We start from the raw sequence: 19,630 nt of genomic DNA on the forward strand, positions 1-19,630 counted from the left end.
TGGAGCTGACTGTTGGGAATGTGGGCAAGTGTCAGGTGCACTCGGAGCCACTGGCCATTGTCCCAAAAGGCTTTTTTTCCTTCAAAACACCCCAATCCTGACTGCCACTGAAAAACCAAGAGTAGCTATTGAAAAAAATAATTAAAAAAAAGTAGATACATTCCCATGCCAAGGTCAGGGATGATATTCATAGAATCATAGAATGGTTGGGGCTGAAAGGCTTAAAGATCAGCTAGTTCCAACCCTCCTGACATAGGCAGGGACACTTTTCACTAGACCAGGTTGCTCAGAACATTATCCAAGCTGGCCTTGAACACCTTCAAGGATGGGGCATCCACAACTTCTCTGGGCAACCCAGTGCCTCACCACTCTCACAGTAAAGAATTTTTTCCTAACATCTGATCTAAACCTGCTCTCTTTCAGTTCGAAGCCATTCCCCTTTGTTCTGTCACTACATGCCCGTGCAAGCAGCCTCTCTCCGAGGCTGTTCCAGCGGGCGAAGCCGGGGTGTGCGCAGGGACAGACCGCGGCATCATCAGCCCCGCATGGGCGGCAGCTGCGTGCGGGGGGCGGCGGGCAGGGAGGGCAGGGCACGGAGGGGCCGGCCCCGGTGGGCTCATAAGGCCGCCCCGCCGCATCCCTGGGCCCCGGCATCCTGCGGGGCTCCCGCCAGGCATCGCCCCCGTTCCCCTCCTCCTCCCCCCACAGCCCCGTTTCCCGTGGCGAGGCTCCGCCACAGGGGAAGTGACGCCGGCGCCAGGCGAGGTTATATAAAGGTTCGGGCGGCAGCGGGCGGAAGCGAGCGGGGCCGAGCGGGCGGCGGGCGGGGGGTGCCGAGCGCTGGGAGCGGGGCGGCTGCCGCAGCCCCCCGGGTGTCCGGCCCGGCCATGGATTTCCGCAATATTCTCGTGATGGCCTCGGAGCAGCAGGGGCTGAACGCGGTGCCGGTGAGCTGCGGGGGCGGCGCGGGGCCGGGGCGCGGGGGCGATCGCAGCCCGGGGGGCGGCGGCGGGTCCCGCACCGCCCGCTCCCGCAGGGATGCGGGTCCCCTGCCCTGCCCGCCTCGGCCCCCGCGTGGGGAGAGCTGGTGTCGGGCCCGGCCGGGCCTGTGGCCTCGCTGGCCGGGGGCTCTCACGCGTGGGGCTGGAGGAGTCCGTGTGCGGGGAGGGGGCGAGCGGGGCCCCTTCTGCCAACAGGTCCCGGCGCCGCCGGGCTCGGAGGGGGCGGCCGGGGCTGGCGCCTGCTGGGCTCTGGAAGTGCCGAGATCCCGGGAGCGAAGCGCTGCTGCGGGGGAAGGCTGTGGCTAAAAAGTCGGACAAGTCCTTTTGTTTGCTCTGGAAGCAGAAGTCTGCCACGTCTCAAGTGCGGGTCGGAGACAAAGTGATAAGTTTCGTTTGGATGTGCTGCGTTGTGCGGTGTCTTTCTTTAGGAAGAAATTTTTTACGGGAGAGTAATCAGGCATTGGAATGGGCTGGCCAGGGAGCATGGAGGGTTTTAAGATGAGACTGGATGTGCCACTTAGGGCCATGGTCTGGTGACCAAGGCGGTGTTGGATCAAGGGTTGGACTTGATGATCTCGGAGGTCTTTTCCGAGCCGGTTGATTCTATAATTCTATTCATCGCAGAGGAATAACCTGTAACAACGCTGTGGGGGGTGATTGGCAGAGGGCATTTGGTACATTCCTAATATTACTCTGAGGTCTGTACTTCAGCAGTTTGCGTTCTAGTTCAAAATATCAGTAATATGTGGATTCCATGTGAAATAACCCACTTACTTGGCTGGACAAAATCTGGCAGTAGGAAGGGCCTGTGTCCTTTTCATATATTAATATCCTGGGTTTCATTCCTCTAGCAGGACCCAAATTATAAGTCATGCGTGCTTATTTGGATAAAAAATATTTTCTCTTTGGTAGCCACCAGCTAGGGAAACACTTTTTCTGTTTGTTCTTTAACAGAGTGCCAGAGTTCCGTGTTTCTATGATTAGCTCACTTAAACCAGTGTAAATGAGAGGGGTAGTTGTTTTTAGCACAAACAGCGGGGAAAAGCAGAAAAAAAAATACACTTTATTCTGACACGACCAAAATGGAGACACTGTAGAATTCAGAGTATCTCAGTCAATCTGTATCACTAGTAAAACTTCAGTAATGCTTGCTAATATTGTGGCCAGTACCAACCATATGGTAGATATGTGTAGTTAATCAGATTCCATCGTGGGTTTAAAATCTTACACATTTTAAAATTTGGGCACATTTAATTTGTCTCTGACTCTACTTAGACATCTGTTTTGTAACATAAATGTTAAAATATCAAATATAGAAATACTTTAAGATATTTCAATGCCAGTTTTATTAGTCTTAAAACAAGCTGTTCCACTAAATTGTCACTGGGTTACTGTGATTCTTACTTTAGATGTTTAAAGCTTCTCATTGCATTCTTAATTTTCTCATGCAGCTTGAATGTCCTGTGCCACTATTTTTTTGCCACGATACTTATAACCCATGCTGATGAATGGATAAAGTATCTGCCACGTTCTCCATTGTGGATGTGGTGGTGGAGGGACGCAATCCTACTTGTTGTGCACTGGATGAGGGTTTAGTTACTCTTCTTAGAAGAGGCAGCATTAGGATTTGCTAATTCCTAATTAACTCATGGAGTGAGAGTGCAGTTGAATCCATAGCTGAAGCAGTTTTGTTTAGCATGTTAGTGGTACAGGTTTTAACTCTGAAGTTGGCCCTAGCCTCTGAGCAAAAGCAGAGCTGCACTTGGTACTGCTTGAGGTGATCCACAGCTTTAAAAGAGAGCCTGTGGAGGTTTTACAATCTTTGGACATCCAAGTAACTCCACTACATTAAAGCTAGTATATTAAATGTATTTTTATAAGAAGAATATAAGTAATTTTAAATATTTTTGTTAGCACCTTATAGACTAATTACAAAATTTACTATTACCAGGTTTCCAGAAATGTTAGTTCCTGCATTAATGAGCATATCCTCTGAATTTCCCTCTGAATTTCCCTCTGAGAAGTTTATTATAAACTTTACAGTGCACTGAATTAAATATTCCATGTCCACTGTAATGAAAAGTAGTGACATGCACAAGTAATGAATATTAAAAGTGTATATATATGCACTATACAAATAGTGTGTAGTTTGAAGTGGAAACTGTATAAAACTCTAAGAAACAACATGGTCTTGTATTGTAAAAGGGGGACCTCGATAAAGCAGATATTACATCATGTCCCTGTAAAAACAAATCTGCTTGTTCATCTTCCTATGGAAATCCAGATTCAAAAGGAACATTGCTGAAATCAGCCTTTTAGTGCCCTATTCGTTGCATCAGGTTTTGTTTCTAAATAAAACAGTACATATATGAACTAGTGTCTAAGCTATTAATGATGTATTGCTAATAATCTTCATAGCAGTTGCTGAGAAGAGTCCCAGTTTTTATCACCTAATATTCCATAGGGGCTTTGCTGTTGTGTGTGTCACGTTACATAGGTTCATATTAGCAGTTCATTAGATTTTCAGCATGATCTTGCTTTGACTAGACATGATAAAAGCTATGAGATTTAATGTTGGTTTTGGTAAGATTTGAATACTTTGTCGTTCTTTTTGGTGAAATTGATATACTGTTATGCCACGAATTTTACATTGCATTGTGGATGTGATGAAGCACTTCCAGATATTTTTATCATACTAATTCTTTAAAATACAAAATTTTATTGCAGTTTAAAAACAAAACAAAAAAAAAACCAAACAAAAACAAACACAAAAAACCCTAAACCTGAGCACGGTTGGAACCTTTTATTTCACCTTGTGTTTGTCATTAATAATTTATTAGGAATTATGTCAAATTGTTCTCAATTCCTTTTAACCGAGGACAAATCTTTGGTGTGCAGAACTGATACATCAAATCTGATACAGAATGTTATTTTAACCGCGAAGAGGTGACCCAAAACTGAAACGGCTTGTCATCCACGTCAGCACTTGCTGAGCTCTCACTGTAAATCAGACTGATACCTAGTGTCTTAAAAAAGCCCCCAGTGAAGCTGACAGATACAGGTGGCTGTGAGAAACAAAGTATTTGTGAAGTGAAACACTAGCAGAATCCCAGAATTTGTTCAGAGAACCTTGGGCTAGAGAGCCCGACCATCAAATTCTAATCTATGTACTATTGAACGCTTGCCCATAGGCAAGAGAAGCCCTGCAAGAGAAATAGTGGGGAATGGCTGTGAAGTACAGGCTGTTGTAGGATCAGACTCCTATTGATCGATGTGTGTGTGTTTATTATGTGCCTAAAACTTGCCTCAAAACAGGGCCTGAAATGCTTTGGATTATATCAGCTTCCACATGTGAACGGCAAGATACGCAGTGTGAAATGATGGCAGGGCTGAGGAGGGATTTTACTCTCAACTTGACTGACCTGATAGTTAAGTTCCAGACTGTCACAGTTTAAGTGCTTGCAAATGCTGACTAGAATGTGTAAAACTTTTCAGCTTTTTCTATTCCTGATTTTTTTTGTTTGTTTGGTTTTTTGTTTTTTTGCAAAAGCAGGTGAAAGTGGGGACCAACATACCAACTACAGAAAGGAAAGCCTAAAGTATCTGTTTAATTTTTTTCCTTGTGAAGCAACATTTAATAGAAGAAATTTCTGCCTGTTTTCCAGCTAATGGTTCAGCTTGGATGTTGTGGCAGCACTTTCAGAAGTCTTAAGAAATTATTTTTGCTTGCTTAGGAATAAAATGTTGCGACCCTGTTAAACTAGGTTTGGTAGAGGAGAGCAGTGTGAGCTGATAGTTGAAATACTCTTATCAGAAAAGCCTTCCTCTTGGTAGGGATTGTTGGAAGATGAAGGGAAACAAATTTAAGCATGCTCATTATCTACCATTTAGTTTGTTTGTCATTGCTAGATATTGAAAGCAGTAGTTGAGAAATTGTTGTGTGCACATGTTCTAAGACAGTCTGACTGCAGAAGGAGCTGCTGGGAACCCAGTGGTGAGACTGTAGTAGAGGCCTTGGAAATACCAGTCCAGGATGATAGCAGAGGCCCCTGGGCTGTTAACACCAATGGCCACTTACGATTTAGAAACTAGCATTTTGAAGAACTGGTATTAGGGCATTGTGAAAGGAGTAACACAAACAAGGATGGATGTGGTGAAAGAACAATTGCTGATGTTACCAGAAAGTTATACCCTGCAGAATATTTAGGGAGAAACTGAAACTTCCCCTTGGGGAAATCTACACGTCTTGGTGAATGGCAAGGAAGAAGAGGAAAAGTCTTGTAATATGATCCAGGGGTCACAACTTGCTAGTGAAAAGGAAGCAAACAAAAAAAAAAAAATCCCCAGCCTGTGAGAACCTCTGCAAGTTGCCCATACTGAATAGCACAAATGAAATTGTCTTTCCATTGTGTGTGCAAGCCCACAGCAATAATTATTTGCCCAGGTGCTCTGCCTGAGAACCAGGTTTGGCAGAACTGATCGCTCCTATCTTGCTACCTGTGTAAATGCTGATCACTGTTAAAGGCAATGCTACTGCTGTTGCTTCTGTCTGGGGCTGGTATTTGGTCTAGGCCTTTCGGGGCTTCATTTGGTTGCCACAAAGTTTACAATTATTTTATAAATTCTGTTTTACAGTCCAATATCTGCCACTTGAATGCTGACATCGAAGTAGCTGCAACTGTATCAGGGTCATGTGCCGTGTTTTGAAGGAAGTCAGTGACTTCAGAGCAATTAATCCATGTTTACAACTCGAATAGTACAGTGTTCTGGGAGCAGCTTGACCTGCTCTCTCTTAAAGGCATTTCTATTACTCTGTTGATTTAACCAACTTAGCAATAGTTATAAAAGCCAGAATAGTGCAGCTGCTTCTTGGATGATAAAGTGACGTGCCTTGGCATACTTTTTCTGGTTTACCTGGAATCTGGTGCATGTTCATGCAAACACTTTATTAGTGTTTGTGGAACATGGGCATGGCTCAGTGCTTTTAGAAAGACTACTTAAGAAGGTTATTTTATTCCTAAATGAAGGTGAACAAACTTGTGTCAACAATAGTAGTGATTCACTGTACAGAAAATGAGTATTCATTTATGAATTGTTTGGCTGTGTGGCCAGTTGCTAGTCAATATCAAGAAATGCTAGTGATAAATTTGAATTTTGCATGATGTGCCATGTTAGTGGCAGTCAGAAAACAGTTGTCTGTCAAGCTGCTTTACAAACCTGCTCCTGGATAGGACTGTTGGTCATAGTACAGCAAAACAAAGCCTGAAAACTGCTTCCCCATCACTTTAATTCTTTATAAGGTTTTCTAACAGAATAGATCAATCTACATTTGTCCCTGCTGTTTAGCAGTTTTCAAAGGTGCTCCTTAGGCGTAAAACTCTTTCAGAATCACAGAATCATTTAGGTTGTAAAAAACCCTTAAGACTGAGTCCAACTGTATCCTCAGCTCTTAAAATTCTCAGTTTTTAAAAACTCTGTAGAAACTGAATAATTAAACCAAGCTTTACCAAATGAGGTTACCAATGACAAAACATGACATATTTGGCTTTATAAGAGAATACTAATATAGTAAATTATAATACTAGTAATATATATAATACTATAATAGTAAATTAGTAAATTATAATACTAGTAATTGTTATACTAAGATGAATGGGCATTATATATCATTATATTTGATACTACATATCATTATACTACAATGAGTATACTACAAAGCACAGAAAATTGTTTCTAAGGTTCTAATTTGCTTCCACCTTTTTCTGAAAGGATTTTGACTAATAATGCGTGGATTTCTCTACCTCTTCCAACTCAGATGGAGTAAGCCAGATGAGCTGGGGACACTGAGTCATGGGCCACATCTGAGCCAAAGCTGAGAGGCAGTACTGCATCACAGTTCAGGTTTCCCAAACAGTCACATCTTGGAACGCTTTGGTGCAAACAACAAAATCAGTTCTCAGGTTGTGGCAAACTTCCTTGCACAGAGGTGAAGCTCAGTAAATGAGCGTGACTGTAGCAGGTCTTCAGTGTGAGGAGGCAACACAGCAGGTTTTGCTGCTGCAATGTGTGTGGATGGTGCATCTTTGTAATTCTGTTCTAGTGATTTCAGAAGTTGCTCGAGGCTATTAGAAGTAGCTGGTATTGTAGCTGCCTTTCTTGGAGCCAATTTTGGCTGCAGTTTGGGTGTGAGCCTCCAAACCTTGCTTCTTAGTGCATGTATATTCAAGGTAATGTATGGATTTGCATGTTAGTAATGAAAGTAATCCAAGCATCTATTAATATGCTGCAGATCAATTAATCAGAAATTTGAATGAAGGCTTCAGTTGGGTGATATTGGAATTTTTAGGGAGTTATGCCACTAGCCTGATTATTACTTCTAAAAGATTTCTATGTTTCTTTACCAGATATTTTAATTTAATCATTTTAATTAAGTTCTGTAAGGCTATATGAGGATAGGATGATCATATGCATAAATATGTGGAAATGCTGACTTGTGTGGCTCTGTAGTGATACTGGTTTTTTACAGCTCTTTCTTTTGGTGAGGATCCTAATGTCTCATGTGGGAGATCTTGGTTTAGATTTTAGTCTGTTGTCTTACGACTGGAATAAAAAAACCCTTCCAAACCTCAGTTTTGGGTTTAGGTTTCTTTTGTTCCTAAATGCACTTTGCTTTCCATCTGCTTCTGGGTTTAGCTGGTTTCTGTTGTATTTATCTTTGCAACTGTCTCTGTCTTATTGCTTTGTTTTTTCATCTGTAGTCTGTGGTAAGAAGTTCAGAAAAGTCTTTGGGGTTTTTTTCCATTTTAAGCAGAGTCTGGTACATTTGTGAAAGGCAATGTTTGGACAGGCATAGCACATTAGGGCAAGTGTTTGTTATCATAAATCCCAGTAAGAAAGGCATTTGGTCTCTTGAGATACTGATTGAAATTTATTGGATTTAACAGGAGAAGCAAAAAAGGGGGTAACATAAATAACTTTGTTCAGTTGCAGGAATCCAAAGTTGAACAGCACTAGACAGACATCTAGGCATGCCAAGCTTTGCAAATCCTGTCCATGGTGTGAATGACCAACATTAAGAGCTTTTGCAGGATGTCCTTGGCAGTAAATGGCACAATTTATCATTTCCTCTGCCAAGGAAAAGGATGTTATATGAAAACATGCTGCTTCACTTCAAGATATGATACAAAATCATAGAATAGGATCTGCTAAAGGTAATCTAGTCCAACAGTCCTGCAATGAGCAAGGACCTCTGTCCAACCTGAACTTCAGTGTTTCCAGGGAAGCATCTGCAGCCTCTCTGGGCAGCCTGTGCCAGTGTTTTACCACTCTCATAAACAATTTCTTACCTGTATCTCGTTTGAATCTACCCTCTTTTGGTTTTAAACCATGACCCCCTGTCCTATTACTAGTGGCTCTGCTAAAAGTCTGTCCCCATATTTCTTATACACCCCCTTTCAATACTGAAAGGCTGCAATAAGATCTCTCTGGAGCCTTCTCTTCACCAGGCAAATTACGCCACATGCAAGTGCTGTAATTGCCAGGTGCCAGGTGGGGGCTGTGAGTTCTCACAATTCGTGCTGAGGTCATACACTGATCTTGGGTGATGAGTGGAGTGCAGGCCTGCACCCATTCAGGTCAGCTGGTATGTGGATCAGTAACTCCTTATTGTACAGTAGTCACTGGCAGCAGGAACTAAAATCGGTATTGCTGGTTTTACATCAACCTACTGGTGGAGTCTATTCCAACTTTTGGAATAATTAAATTTTTTGAGTCAGTTTATTTATTTTTGCTGAATTAGGTAAGCTGAAACTGAAATGAGTGTCCACAAGCAATCTGAAAATGGAGCTGTAAGCCTGCAGTCCGGAATTGAACTGACTCTGGCAGCTTGAGCTGTAGTTTGCTTTTGGTTCCTGCTTGGTCAAAGACTAAGGCTGAACTGAAATACTTTAATTCCATTACTAATGCATCCACTGTATTCCTTATTAGTCCAGTGCATTTCACTCATTTCTGTTTCCCTACCTGTTTTCTGATTTTCATTCCAAAAGCTGAGTGAACCCCTGTCGCAGATGAGTAGAAAGTACCTCACTAAAAAGACCAGCAGTAATGTATTCATTAATGTATTTTATTTTATTCGATAAAATAATAATGTGGTAGTTCAGTGGGATTTAACAAAGTTTAACAGTGGTTTAATGAGGTTCTATGAGTTTAGTGCAAGGTTCATCTTATTAATTACTCAATGGAAGAAACACACAAAGGAAAATTGAGTTCAAATTGAGCTAGAATGATTCTCAGACTGGTGATGCAAAGACTAAGGAGCACCCTCCTGTTGAATCACAGGGTTCAGAGTTGACTCCTTTGCTTTCTAAACTCCCTTTGTAGCCTAGGTGTGGCTGGATCTGACTGTAGTCTCAGACTTGGTTAATGGTTTGTGTCTAGTGAAGTTATCCATACAGTGTTTATAATATGGAATGAATGGATTAGTAATGTTTCCTCATACTAATTGGGCATGCTCTGAACCTTCTGAGGATCTGTCATGGGTAAGGGATCTCTCTGCCTTGGGTAAGGGAGGGTCTCTTAGTTCCAGGTAAGGAACCTCTAACGTTGAAAGGCGTCCCTGCTCAGGAGGGGTCACCTGCCATGCAGTTCAGCTGCAGTTCAGGCAGAGCTCAGATTGGGGCCCATCCTGATGGTAATATTTGTAGGGTGAGGTAGTTTGCTCCTGGTCAGCGGTATAGACAAGGTAGATGCCTTCATTTTGGTGCTGGTGTCTTGTTCTATACTTTTGGTTGTCTTGCTCTTCTGGGTTTTGAAACCACCTTTCAAAATATGTTTCAAGACACCTCTACTCCCTTGTACCTGAGCCAGGGACTTTCTGGCTTGCAAGTTTTCCCCAATGACTTGAGGCCTATTGCTCCTTAGTCAGCCTGAAACAAAGTACATCTAGGAGTCAAGTGTATCCAACAACTCTCAGATTCAGTGGGAATCTGTTGTTTGCGTATTCTGGACCATCTCTGTGCTTAAAGTCAAATACACGCCTGTTATGCAACTCCTCAGTTTTAAAATTTGGTTTTTGCATTTCTTAACTCTCCTGACCTATTTCTTTTTCCTTTGCAGAAAAGGTACAGTTTGGCCGTTGGTCCTCCCAAAAAAGTTCCAAAAGTCAAGGGTGTAGAGTCTGCAGCAGTGCAAGCATTTCTCAGGCGGCAAGAAGAAGAAAAAAGAAAAAAAGGTAAAAGTCAAAAATATTTCCTGTAATAGGCTGTAATTGATTTGTTTGTTTGTTTGTTTGTTTTTTGGGGTTTTTTTGAGATTTGCCACCTTACAGGACTAAGTAAGTAGTCTTACTTGGAACTACTGAGAAGTAGATAAGGTAAGAGCAAGAAGCCATCTGGACTTTTGGTAACCTAACTTTTTTTTTTTTTTTTTTGAAGTTTGGTAACTTAAGTGTGAAAAATGGAAAGAGTTGCTGTTGTATGTTGACTTAGCGTATCAATACTGTCTGAATTTTAAATTTGTGTATTGGAGGCTTTGATTGAGCCACAATTTTTCCACTGTGTTGTATTTCCTTCAAATAGTCTATAGAATGAACTAATTTTGCATTGCTTCTGATGTTTTGTTAAATCTGATGCACTGGATGGCCCAGGGTATTCTTCCTGTCCTGACCTGTCGTAAGTCTGCTCCTTATTCCTGCTGCCAGGTGCAGCCAGAAGCAAGACTGAGCATGAATTCCACATAGGAATGCTTGCACCCTCATGCTGTGCAGTCACAACCCTTGACAATGGAATAATGTAGACAGGGAATGGTACCTTTACAAGCACCCAAAAAATGAGTAGCGCAGTCCATTTTCTAGGAATTTGTTTTCCTGAACCTTTCTGATGAAACCCCCACACCCTTGGTCTCTCTAGTATTTGGTATTCAGATCTCTTACCTGTTCACCAGCTAGTTCTGCCTGAATTTGGTCAGTGAACCACACACAGACACAAGACAGCATAGTCATGCAGAACATAGCTAAAAACTGTTCAGTAAGAGTATAAGTCAAGACTGTAGAGACAGTCTCTTATCAGACATGTGTAGTGCCCAGATGCTTACTTATCTGTGGTTGACTGCTTCTGTATCTCCCCTGCATCCTTCCACACATGCTCTTGTCCTATTTCCCTATTCTTATTCCCCCAATACTCATTTATTCCCTCCTCTTTCTCATCTTCCCTTCAACGTCTGATAGTAGATTCTGTACAGTCTCAAAATTCTCTTGCTCAGTCTCAGAACTCCCTCTACTAATCAGACATCCCATAACTCCTCCTGCACCTTCTCACACAGTGCTTCTCTGTAGTTTTCATGGCACTCTGGAGAGCTGCATCCCTTGAATGGCCTTAGTGGGTTTTGCCATAACAGCATTTGTTTTAACTGCTTGCCTTTGCTGGAGTAGCTTATACAGGAGGGTTAGCCTGCCCTGTTGGCAGACCTCTGGTCATTTTCTGTTCTATTTTGGATACCTGTGAGCCAGATATCCTTAAATTACTGTCCTAAATGGTTTATCAGTTTGGAAGAAATTGAAATAAAAAGTAGTGCTTTTGCCTAACTTTTTCCTGGTTTTCATACAGCGCTGGAAGAAAGAAGAAAGAAAGAGCAACTCTTGGCAAGGCGCATTGAACTGAAACATGACAGAAAGGCAAGAGCTATGGCCTCACGAACAAAGGATAATTTTTATGGCTATAATGGCATTCCTGTTGAAGAGAAGCCTAAAAAGAGGAGGACTAGTGAGAATGTTGCCCAGGCCCCAGAGGCTGAGTATGCAACAGAAGATGAAACTGAGCAACTCGAATACAGTCAGACTGAATCTGAACATGAGCAAGAAGAATATGAGGAGAAACCATCCAAAGTTGCAGTGAAACCAAAGGCACCTCCAAAAAGTGCACCAGCACCTCTGAACTTTGCAGAGCTCTTGAGGCTTGCTGAAAAGAAACAATATGAACCAGTGGAAATAAAACCAGTGAAAAAGGTAGAAGAGAGACCCAGAACAGCAGAAGAATTGAGAGAGAGGGAGTATTTGGGACGCAAAAACAAAAGAGTAGAAATGCTTAAGAAAAGTGAGAAGGAGACTAAAACTACAGGGATATCCAGCTCCACAAAAAAAGTGTCTTCTCAAAAAGCATCTGTAAATGCAAAACTTAATAAAAGCTCAGTAGATAAACATTCCACATCAAAAAACAGTGTGCCGCTTTCTATGGGTGGTATTGATAAGAAATCCAAAGCACCAGCATTGACTGAAAAACACTCACGGTCATCATCTTCCTCCAGACTTGATCAAATGGAAAAAACCTCACAAAATGGCTCCTTAAAAAGCTCTACTGTTAGCAGTCATAGTAAATTACCTGTCAATGGTATTAGGAAGTCTGGCTCAAGTTCTCATGTGCCGCCCTCAAAACCCATGGCCAACGGGGCTCAAAGGCTGCCATCTGCTAAAGAATCCAGCCTGAAAAAGCCTGCCCATGCAAAACCAGGAAATGCTGCTGCCCTTCAGCATGGAATCAACTCCAATGCAAAGCGATCAGGCAGCAGCTTAGGAAAAGGAGGACCCGGACATCCTGGAGGTGGTTCAGGTGCAGGACCTGGGCGATCAAGCAGCAATTCTGGCACGGGACCTGGAAGGCCAGGAGGTGGTTTAAGCTCGGGACCTGGGCGACTGGGCAGCGGCTCAGCCACAGGACCTGGAAGGCCAGGCAGCAGCTCAAGCACAGGATCTGGGCGACTGGAAGGTGGCTCAGGCGTGGGGCCTGGAAGGCCGACGGGCAGCTCCAGCACAGGACCTGGGCGACCAGGCAGCAGCTCAGGCGTGGGACTTAAGCGACCAGGCGGCAGCTTGGGCACTGGACCAGGAAGGCCAGGCAGCAGCACAAATGTGGGACCTGGGCGACCGGGCAGCAGCTTGGGAACAGGACCGGGAAGGCCAGGAATCAGCCCAAGCGCAGGAACCAAGCGACCAGGCAGCAGCCTGGGAGCAGGACCAGGAAGGCCAGGCATTAGCACAAGCGCAGGACCTGGGCGACCGGGCAGTGGCCCAGGTGCAACTGTAAAACCGAAGTGTACTGTCGTATCAGAGACCATTTCTTCTAAAAACCTAGTCACGAGACCTAGCAACGGACAGATGAATGGAATGAGACCTTTCCAAGGGCATAGGCCTGTGCTTCATCCACAAGGTATACATTTGTAGAGCAGATTTTTTCACTGCTGTGGTTTAACCCCAGGTAGCATCTAAGTACCATGCAGCTACTCACTCTCCCTGTCCCCCAGGGGAGGGAAGATTGGAAAAAAGAGTAACACTTGTATAAGAACAACTTTAATAACTGAAATAAAATTAAATGTAATAATATTGACAACAGTAATAATTGTAATGAAAGGGGGAGTAAAACCTAAGAGAAACATGTGATGCATGGTACAAATGGTGTTCCGTGGTGTGGAGTATCCCTTTGGTTGGTTCAGGTCAGCTGTCCTGGCTGTGTTCCCTCCCAGCTTCTTGTGCACCTGCTCACTGGCAGAGCATGGGGAACTGAAAAGTCCTTCACTGAGAAAAAGCACTATTTAGCAGCTGCTAAATCGTCAGTGTGCTATCAGCATCTCTCATATTCAAAACAAAGCACTGTACTGCTACCAAGGCAGAAAATGAACTCCATCCCAGCCAAAATAAGGACATTCACTTAGTTATTTGTTTTGTATGTTTTATGCATGTCTGAGTTGAGGTCACTAAGAGGCTTTTGACTATAGATGCAGTTAGGGAGATTTGGACAAAATATCATATTTGCCTTTTAAAGGTTGCTTTTAACAGTAGAATGTGTTTTTTTTTCTACTTGCCTATGCTCATAACTCTTGAGATACAGGTGGTGTGAAGTATTACATGAAAGAAAACTAAACAACCTGTGATGGATGTTGGTATATGAATGCTATTGGAAGGGAAAGAACTGAAGGATTCACTTCCAGCATCACTTAATAATGCTTAGTCTATAAAACTTCACAGTGTCATAAATAACAGATGTTTGAAGGGATACATGAAAAATCAGTCACAGGCTTTTTGTGGTTTTACATTTCAGTGTTTTGGCAAGTTCACCTTATCAGTAACAAGCAGTTCTAAAACCTTATTTCTGGTCAGGAACAAGCAGAGTGGAGTATAGTGAATACCTGCCTAGAAAACCCTGAACAAAGAAGACATCTGCTGGGTGGTTTCCTCAGGATGCTCTTGGTGATACTGATATGTAATCTTCTCTAGCACAACTTAGAGGAAGTATTTCCTTTTACTGAGTTTCTGAGAATTGGTAGTTAACTTGAGGCAGAAGTTTTCTACCTTGAAGCCCAAAGCTGTAAAATGGCTGTGCCCAAGGTATAGCAAGGAGAAGTAGTTAAATTAATGTAATGTTTGTTATTAATGATTTTTTTCTGCTCTCCTGTCATTTAGGTCTTGGAAGGCCACCAATTAGTTACAAGAGGCAAATAGAAGATGATGATGATGATGAATATGACTCTGAAATGGATGACTTCATTGAAGATGAAGGGGAACCCCAAGAAGAAATATCAAAACATATTAGGGAAATATTTGGCTATGACCGGAAAAGGTAAGAAAAATTACCATTCTAAGATACTGCAGAACAATCAGTAGAACAATGGAAATTAATGTAGTTCTACAAATAAAAGTGTTTTAGAAAGAGGGGAAGTACAGGTACGCAGAAATTGTATTGCATTGCAGAAATTTAACATGCATTACTGCTGCTTGAATGCAGAAAATACCTTGAATTTTCACACTTCCTGCCCCCTCTTCTAGGGGGAAATAAAATTTGACTAGGACATTTTCAGGGCTTGTAAATTCTTTCATTCTTTCAAAACCTTAAAATCTGTGGGCAAGTGGTGGTTCTTTCTAAGAAGGGATGTGAATTCATTAACTATACATTGTTGTGTTCTTTGGTGTTCTGAAAACTAATATTTAATTTCCAGGTACAAAGATGAAAGCGACTATGCCTTACGTTATATGGAGAGCAGCTGGAGAGAGCAACAGAAAGAAGAAGCTAGGAGGTATGCATGGATTTAAACTTGGATAGGAATTGGGAAGTTTATTGCTCAATATTTTTGTATTGGCTTTGACCATTTGTTTTGGCCTCTGGGCCTGTGCAACTCTAATGTTATAAACTGATTTTTTTTTTAATGGCTTGTGAGATAAGATTTGTGAAAGTTATAGGAGTTTTTTATAGTTTTTGGAATCCACAGAGACACCAAATTCTTTTGTTCTACTGAAATTTTTATATTGTTATTCAGAAGGTGCCTTGAGCATTAGAAACTTGCCTCTTTGTTAAGTTAGTCAGTGTTCTTATTCCTCCTTGCTCCTGAGGAATAGCTGCAGTTCATGCAAATTTGTAATCTGTTAAAGGGAGTTAGGGGAAATAACTGGAATTTTAAGTAATATTGCTGTTAACCAAATTCTTTGTTGAAAACCCAGAGTGAGTTTTTGCAGAGTTGAATTCCTCACTTTTAACTACACATGCAGCATAAAGGCAGTGGAGATAAGAAACTTTAGTTAAGCTCAGTTTTACCCTTTTTCCATGCTCAGCTGTTTTTCACTGAGCGCTTGGTTAAAAGCATTGTGCCTCTTGAAAGGAGGAACTTCTAACCAAGCAAGTCCACATAAATTATAGTTGTTCTAAGCTGAATTGAAAAAAATCCTTTATCAAGCCAGTTTTATCACATATATCCTTGTTGGGTTTGTTTGTGTCCTTAATTTGGCTGACTACAGTTTCCTGAATTCAGGGAGGTGGTTAGAACTTGCTCTATTATCAGTATCTCTTCCATGGGCCTGTTCACCGGAGTCAGATGGACTGAGAGTAGAGCTTGTAGCTACCTGTGTATGATGCCTCAAGACAGGAAGTTGCAACAAAATCTTTTACTTCTCTACTGTTTGACAAATCCATTCTCTCCCTTGCCAGTGTAAAAAGTTTAGGTGGCTCTCAGAAACTGATGCGCATCAGTCCTGCCATGACTTATTTGATGTTACATTGGCAAGAATTGATGGATGTGTTTCAGCAGCTGCTTTTCGAGAGGGGAAAAGAAAGACCTTATGTATCTTTTTTTTTTTTTACACAATCTTTATTTTTTAACAGAAGTTTTAAATATTTTTTCCCCTCAAAATATTTGATTCTAATCTAGTGATAAAATCTTGATTTTTCTAAAGCTGTATTCTTCTAAAATTGTTGTTCGAATCAGTACTTTTAGGATTGCTTTTCTTGAAGGAGGGCTGAAAGTAAAACTTCATGTGTCTTGAGTAGCAGTGTAAAGGATTTAATCTTATTTGGCAGCTTGAGACTTGGTGTTCAGGAAGACCTCGAGGAATTGAGACGGGAAGAAGAAGAATTGAAACGCAAGAGACAGTCCAAGAAGCTGAGGACACGTTAACTGGCTTACGGTGTTGACTTTGTTCATGTTTCTGCTACCCTCTGCCTCCGTACATCTCTTACTCTACTTCAGTTTCCATTTGCTTGTTAGAGGGCAAAAGAATATTTAAAGGGATTAAAGTACTGAAAAGCAAGGCTTTAGTTTGACCTAAATAAGATATTTATTTTTAATACTTGCCAGGGTTGGTTTTTTATGAAGAAATTAATGCACTAATGCATATTAAATGGAATAAAATTAATAGATGTTTCCATTGATTAAACCAGTTCAAAATGCCAGCAGAAATACTGACTAGCTATGCACTGACATGGAACTGTGTGGGCCACATACCAGTAAACCAATTTTGCATTCACTTGAAAGAAAGGAATAGTGTTCCTGTTCCCTGATATTTCTTGAGAATTAGAGAAATTGCTTTATATCCTACTTGGTCTCCCAACATGAGCCTCAAAGTATTGAAATGTCATCTTCTGTACAGCAGCAGCTTGGGTTTAAATTCAGCGAAAGCCCACAGATGTTTAAGGCAATAAGTGCTGCATATCTTCTGATTTGAGGACCCATTAAAATCATTTGAACCTCTTTATTTCTAAATAGAAAAGTGCATGTCATTTGCAAACTGTGCAGTTATGTGTATGGCCAAAAGATTGTTGGCTTTTGCTGTGTCTGGAATTCCAATGCCAGTCTAATTCAGTATGAGAAACACACACCCTGAAAACAGGAATTCTTAGTGTTTGTATGTAATTTGTGCTTTTGGGCTCGAGGCGTGTGCTTGGGAATTCTTTTCCTGCCCTGTAGATTTTCACATTGTTTAACAGCTTCTGCTACTTTTACAAATGATGTTTTTTCTTGCATTAAACATCCGATGTGTTAAATTATTTAGAATGTGAAGCAGTCACTATCTAATTAGCTTAACTGTTTAGGAAGCACATCAGAATTAAGTTTGGTTGGAATGCATTTGCAGCTCTTCAATATTAACAACTTCATGTTAATACTTGTGATTGATTTCATCAAGCCCAAAGCCTGTATTATGTATAGCAGGAGAGTTAGTTCAGTTACTTACCTTAATGCCCGTATTTGCACATTATTTCTAACTATGCACTTAAAGACTGTTTGTTTCAGTAACTGAATTTGTTTACAATCAGCGCAGGGTTAGTGTAAGTCTGCAAGACTGAGGGTCTGAAGCTCAAATCTGGTGTTGCATCTACTTTGATTTCTCCAAGTTGCCCTTCAAAGCTCACCAGTGTCACTACTCAGCTTTGCCTCAAGCCCCAGAACTCCATTGGTAGTATCTTGTCTTCAACGGCTTCAGGCCATTATCCTTTAATGCTAGAAATACTTGGAAAAGTAGAAAAAGGACCTTGGGTGTTGGATGGGGGAGGGGGAGGAGGAAAACTTTACCTTGTGGAAAAATGACAAAAGAACCTTTCCTATTGGGCCTGTTCTTAACAGCGCTGCTTTTAGGAAGCAGTTCAGATAGCAGCCTGTAAAGGACAGTCTCAGAAGCTGCTCACGTTTAAACATCTGACTCTTAATGTAAGAAAAAACAGATTTGCCTGTTTAAGATGTGTTCTGTCAATGGCATAACATTTCACTGCCTCAGTAAAACACTGATGCGAGTAAGCTAATGGTATAGATTCTATAAACTAATTCAGTATTAGCTGATACGAGCCCAGATGAAGATACTGTTGTTGCTCCTCTGTAGTTTTAACTTTATTAACTAACAAAAACTGTTTCTCAGTGTGTGCACTTGAGACCATGCGAGATAGTGTAACCTCACTGTCTAGAAGTGTGTTGTATTCTCTGCTGCATTGGGACCATCTAAAATTTCCTATTGGAAATTTCCTGGTTTCTAGAATTACCCATTCAAGACAATGAACATTGGGACCATGATGAAGTTCTGGGTTTTTTCTTAATTCTTTTCAGCTGGAAAAGACTGTGTCTGTCAACCCAGACAGCTATATCTGTGAGCAACTTCCTGCCTGGTTGGGGAAAAAGTCTCTTATGAAGCAAAAGAAATATATTAATTTGAAATTGGTTCAGTTGGGAATGAAATCTGCATTTCAGACAAATACAGGCTAAATAAAAACTGATTATTTCACCACTTTCTGACTATTTAACCATGCAAGATCTGTAAAGCACTTTGTCATTTAGATGGTGACTGGAATGTACTCTGCTAGCCTCCCTAAGACACTGTATAACTGTCTCTTCACGCAGTGATCATTACTTAAATTTTGTCTATTTCATATGCAAAATTATTCAAGGACGCATTTGTAATTTTATGATCGAAGTACTTTCTCATAATTGGCATGGGATGTTAATGGGTTTCATATTTTGTACAAATGTTTGGCTTTAAATGTGCTTGAGTTTGTTGCATATTTGTAAATCAGCTAGGAAGGAACTAAACTTGTTTTTTAATTCCTGACCTTTTATCCAAAAACATGTTTACTGTTTGCCAGATTAATAGTATTCATCTAATAACAGTATTTCAGTACTTGTCCAAAGTGCATCTGAATTTGAGGTTAATTAAAACTGGAAGAATGCTTTTATTGGTTTATTGGGATCAGATGTTCAGCTAATGATTTAATTGTATTTAAGGAAATTCTGGTTTGGTTTTTAGATTTTTAATTCACTGTTTGACAATGTGCCTTTTTTACTAAATTGTGTCAAAAAAAGTAATGAATGTAGGAATATAAAAAGGTTGGTTGGTTTCTGCTGTCTCAGATTCTATATCCTTAAACTTGAGAGTGTGAAATGACATACTTTTCATAAAACCCTTCCAGGTCTGGCTTTGATTGCACAATTAAGGTAGCTACTTCTTTACTGCTAATGCTAAATCAAATGAAGGGCACTTTCTACTGATGACTACTTTTTGAAAATGTCTTGTATTTACACTTGAGCTGTATTTCACTTTACAGCAATGTCTTTTGGAGGCCAGGGTTTTGCATATCACAGGAAGCCTTAGTGTGCAACTCTGTGCTGTGCTTTAAAATAAAAATCTTTCAAGAAGTATATGAGATCTCTATTGAAATCTGGATTTATTTTTGTGTAAAGCCCAAAATATTGTCCAGGAAAACTAATTTTCTATTTTTTTTTTTTTGCATTTTGTAACATGATCTAGTAGCTGATGCATATTTCTAGATATAGCATATTTCTGGAGACCAAAACATGTCAAAGAAAATAAATATATGGAGAGACTGGTGTTTAAA

General features: G+C 41.1%; 1 protein-coding gene across 1 annotated transcript; it reads left to right on the forward strand.

The window, feature by feature from the left end:
• Positions 1 to 806: 806 nt before the first annotated feature.
• Positions 807 to 19,630, forward strand: SPTY2D1 (SPT2 chromatin protein domain containing 1). Its single transcript, XM_050336231.1, has 6 exons — positions 807 to 947; positions 10,116 to 10,230; positions 11,603 to 13,198; positions 14,449 to 14,605; positions 14,982 to 15,059; positions 16,334 to 19,630. The coding sequence occupies exons 1-6, from the start codon at positions 888 to 890 to the stop codon at positions 16,428 to 16,430; spliced, it is 2,103 nt and encodes a 700-aa protein (XP_050192188.1). The 5' UTR covers positions 807 to 887; the 3' UTR covers positions 16,431 to 19,630.

This window comes from Myiozetetes cayanensis, unplaced genomic scaffold (assembly GCF_022539395.1).
Source record: "Myiozetetes cayanensis isolate MyiCay16 unplaced genomic scaffold, myiCay2020 scf6-25, whole genome shotgun sequence".
NCBI classification, from domain to species: domain Eukaryota; kingdom Metazoa; phylum Chordata; class Aves; order Passeriformes; family Tyrannidae; genus Myiozetetes; species Myiozetetes cayanensis.

What these genes read in the sequence shown, in the direction of transcription:
- SPTY2D1 (XM_050336231.1), top strand. Translation starts at nt 888, where the DNA reads ATGGATTTCCGCAATATTCTCGTGATGGCCTCGGAGCAGCAGGGGCTG. An exon ending in AGAAGAAAAAAGAAAAAAAG is followed by an intron (nt 10,231 to 11,602) that starts GTAAAAGTCAAA and finishes GTTTTCATACAG; the next exon opens with CGCTGGAAGAAAGAAGAAAG. An exon ending in CAGAAAGAAGAAGCTAGGAG is followed by an intron (nt 15,060 to 16,333) that starts GTATGCATGGAT and finishes CTTATTTGGCAG; the next exon opens with CTTGAGACTTGGTGTTCAGG.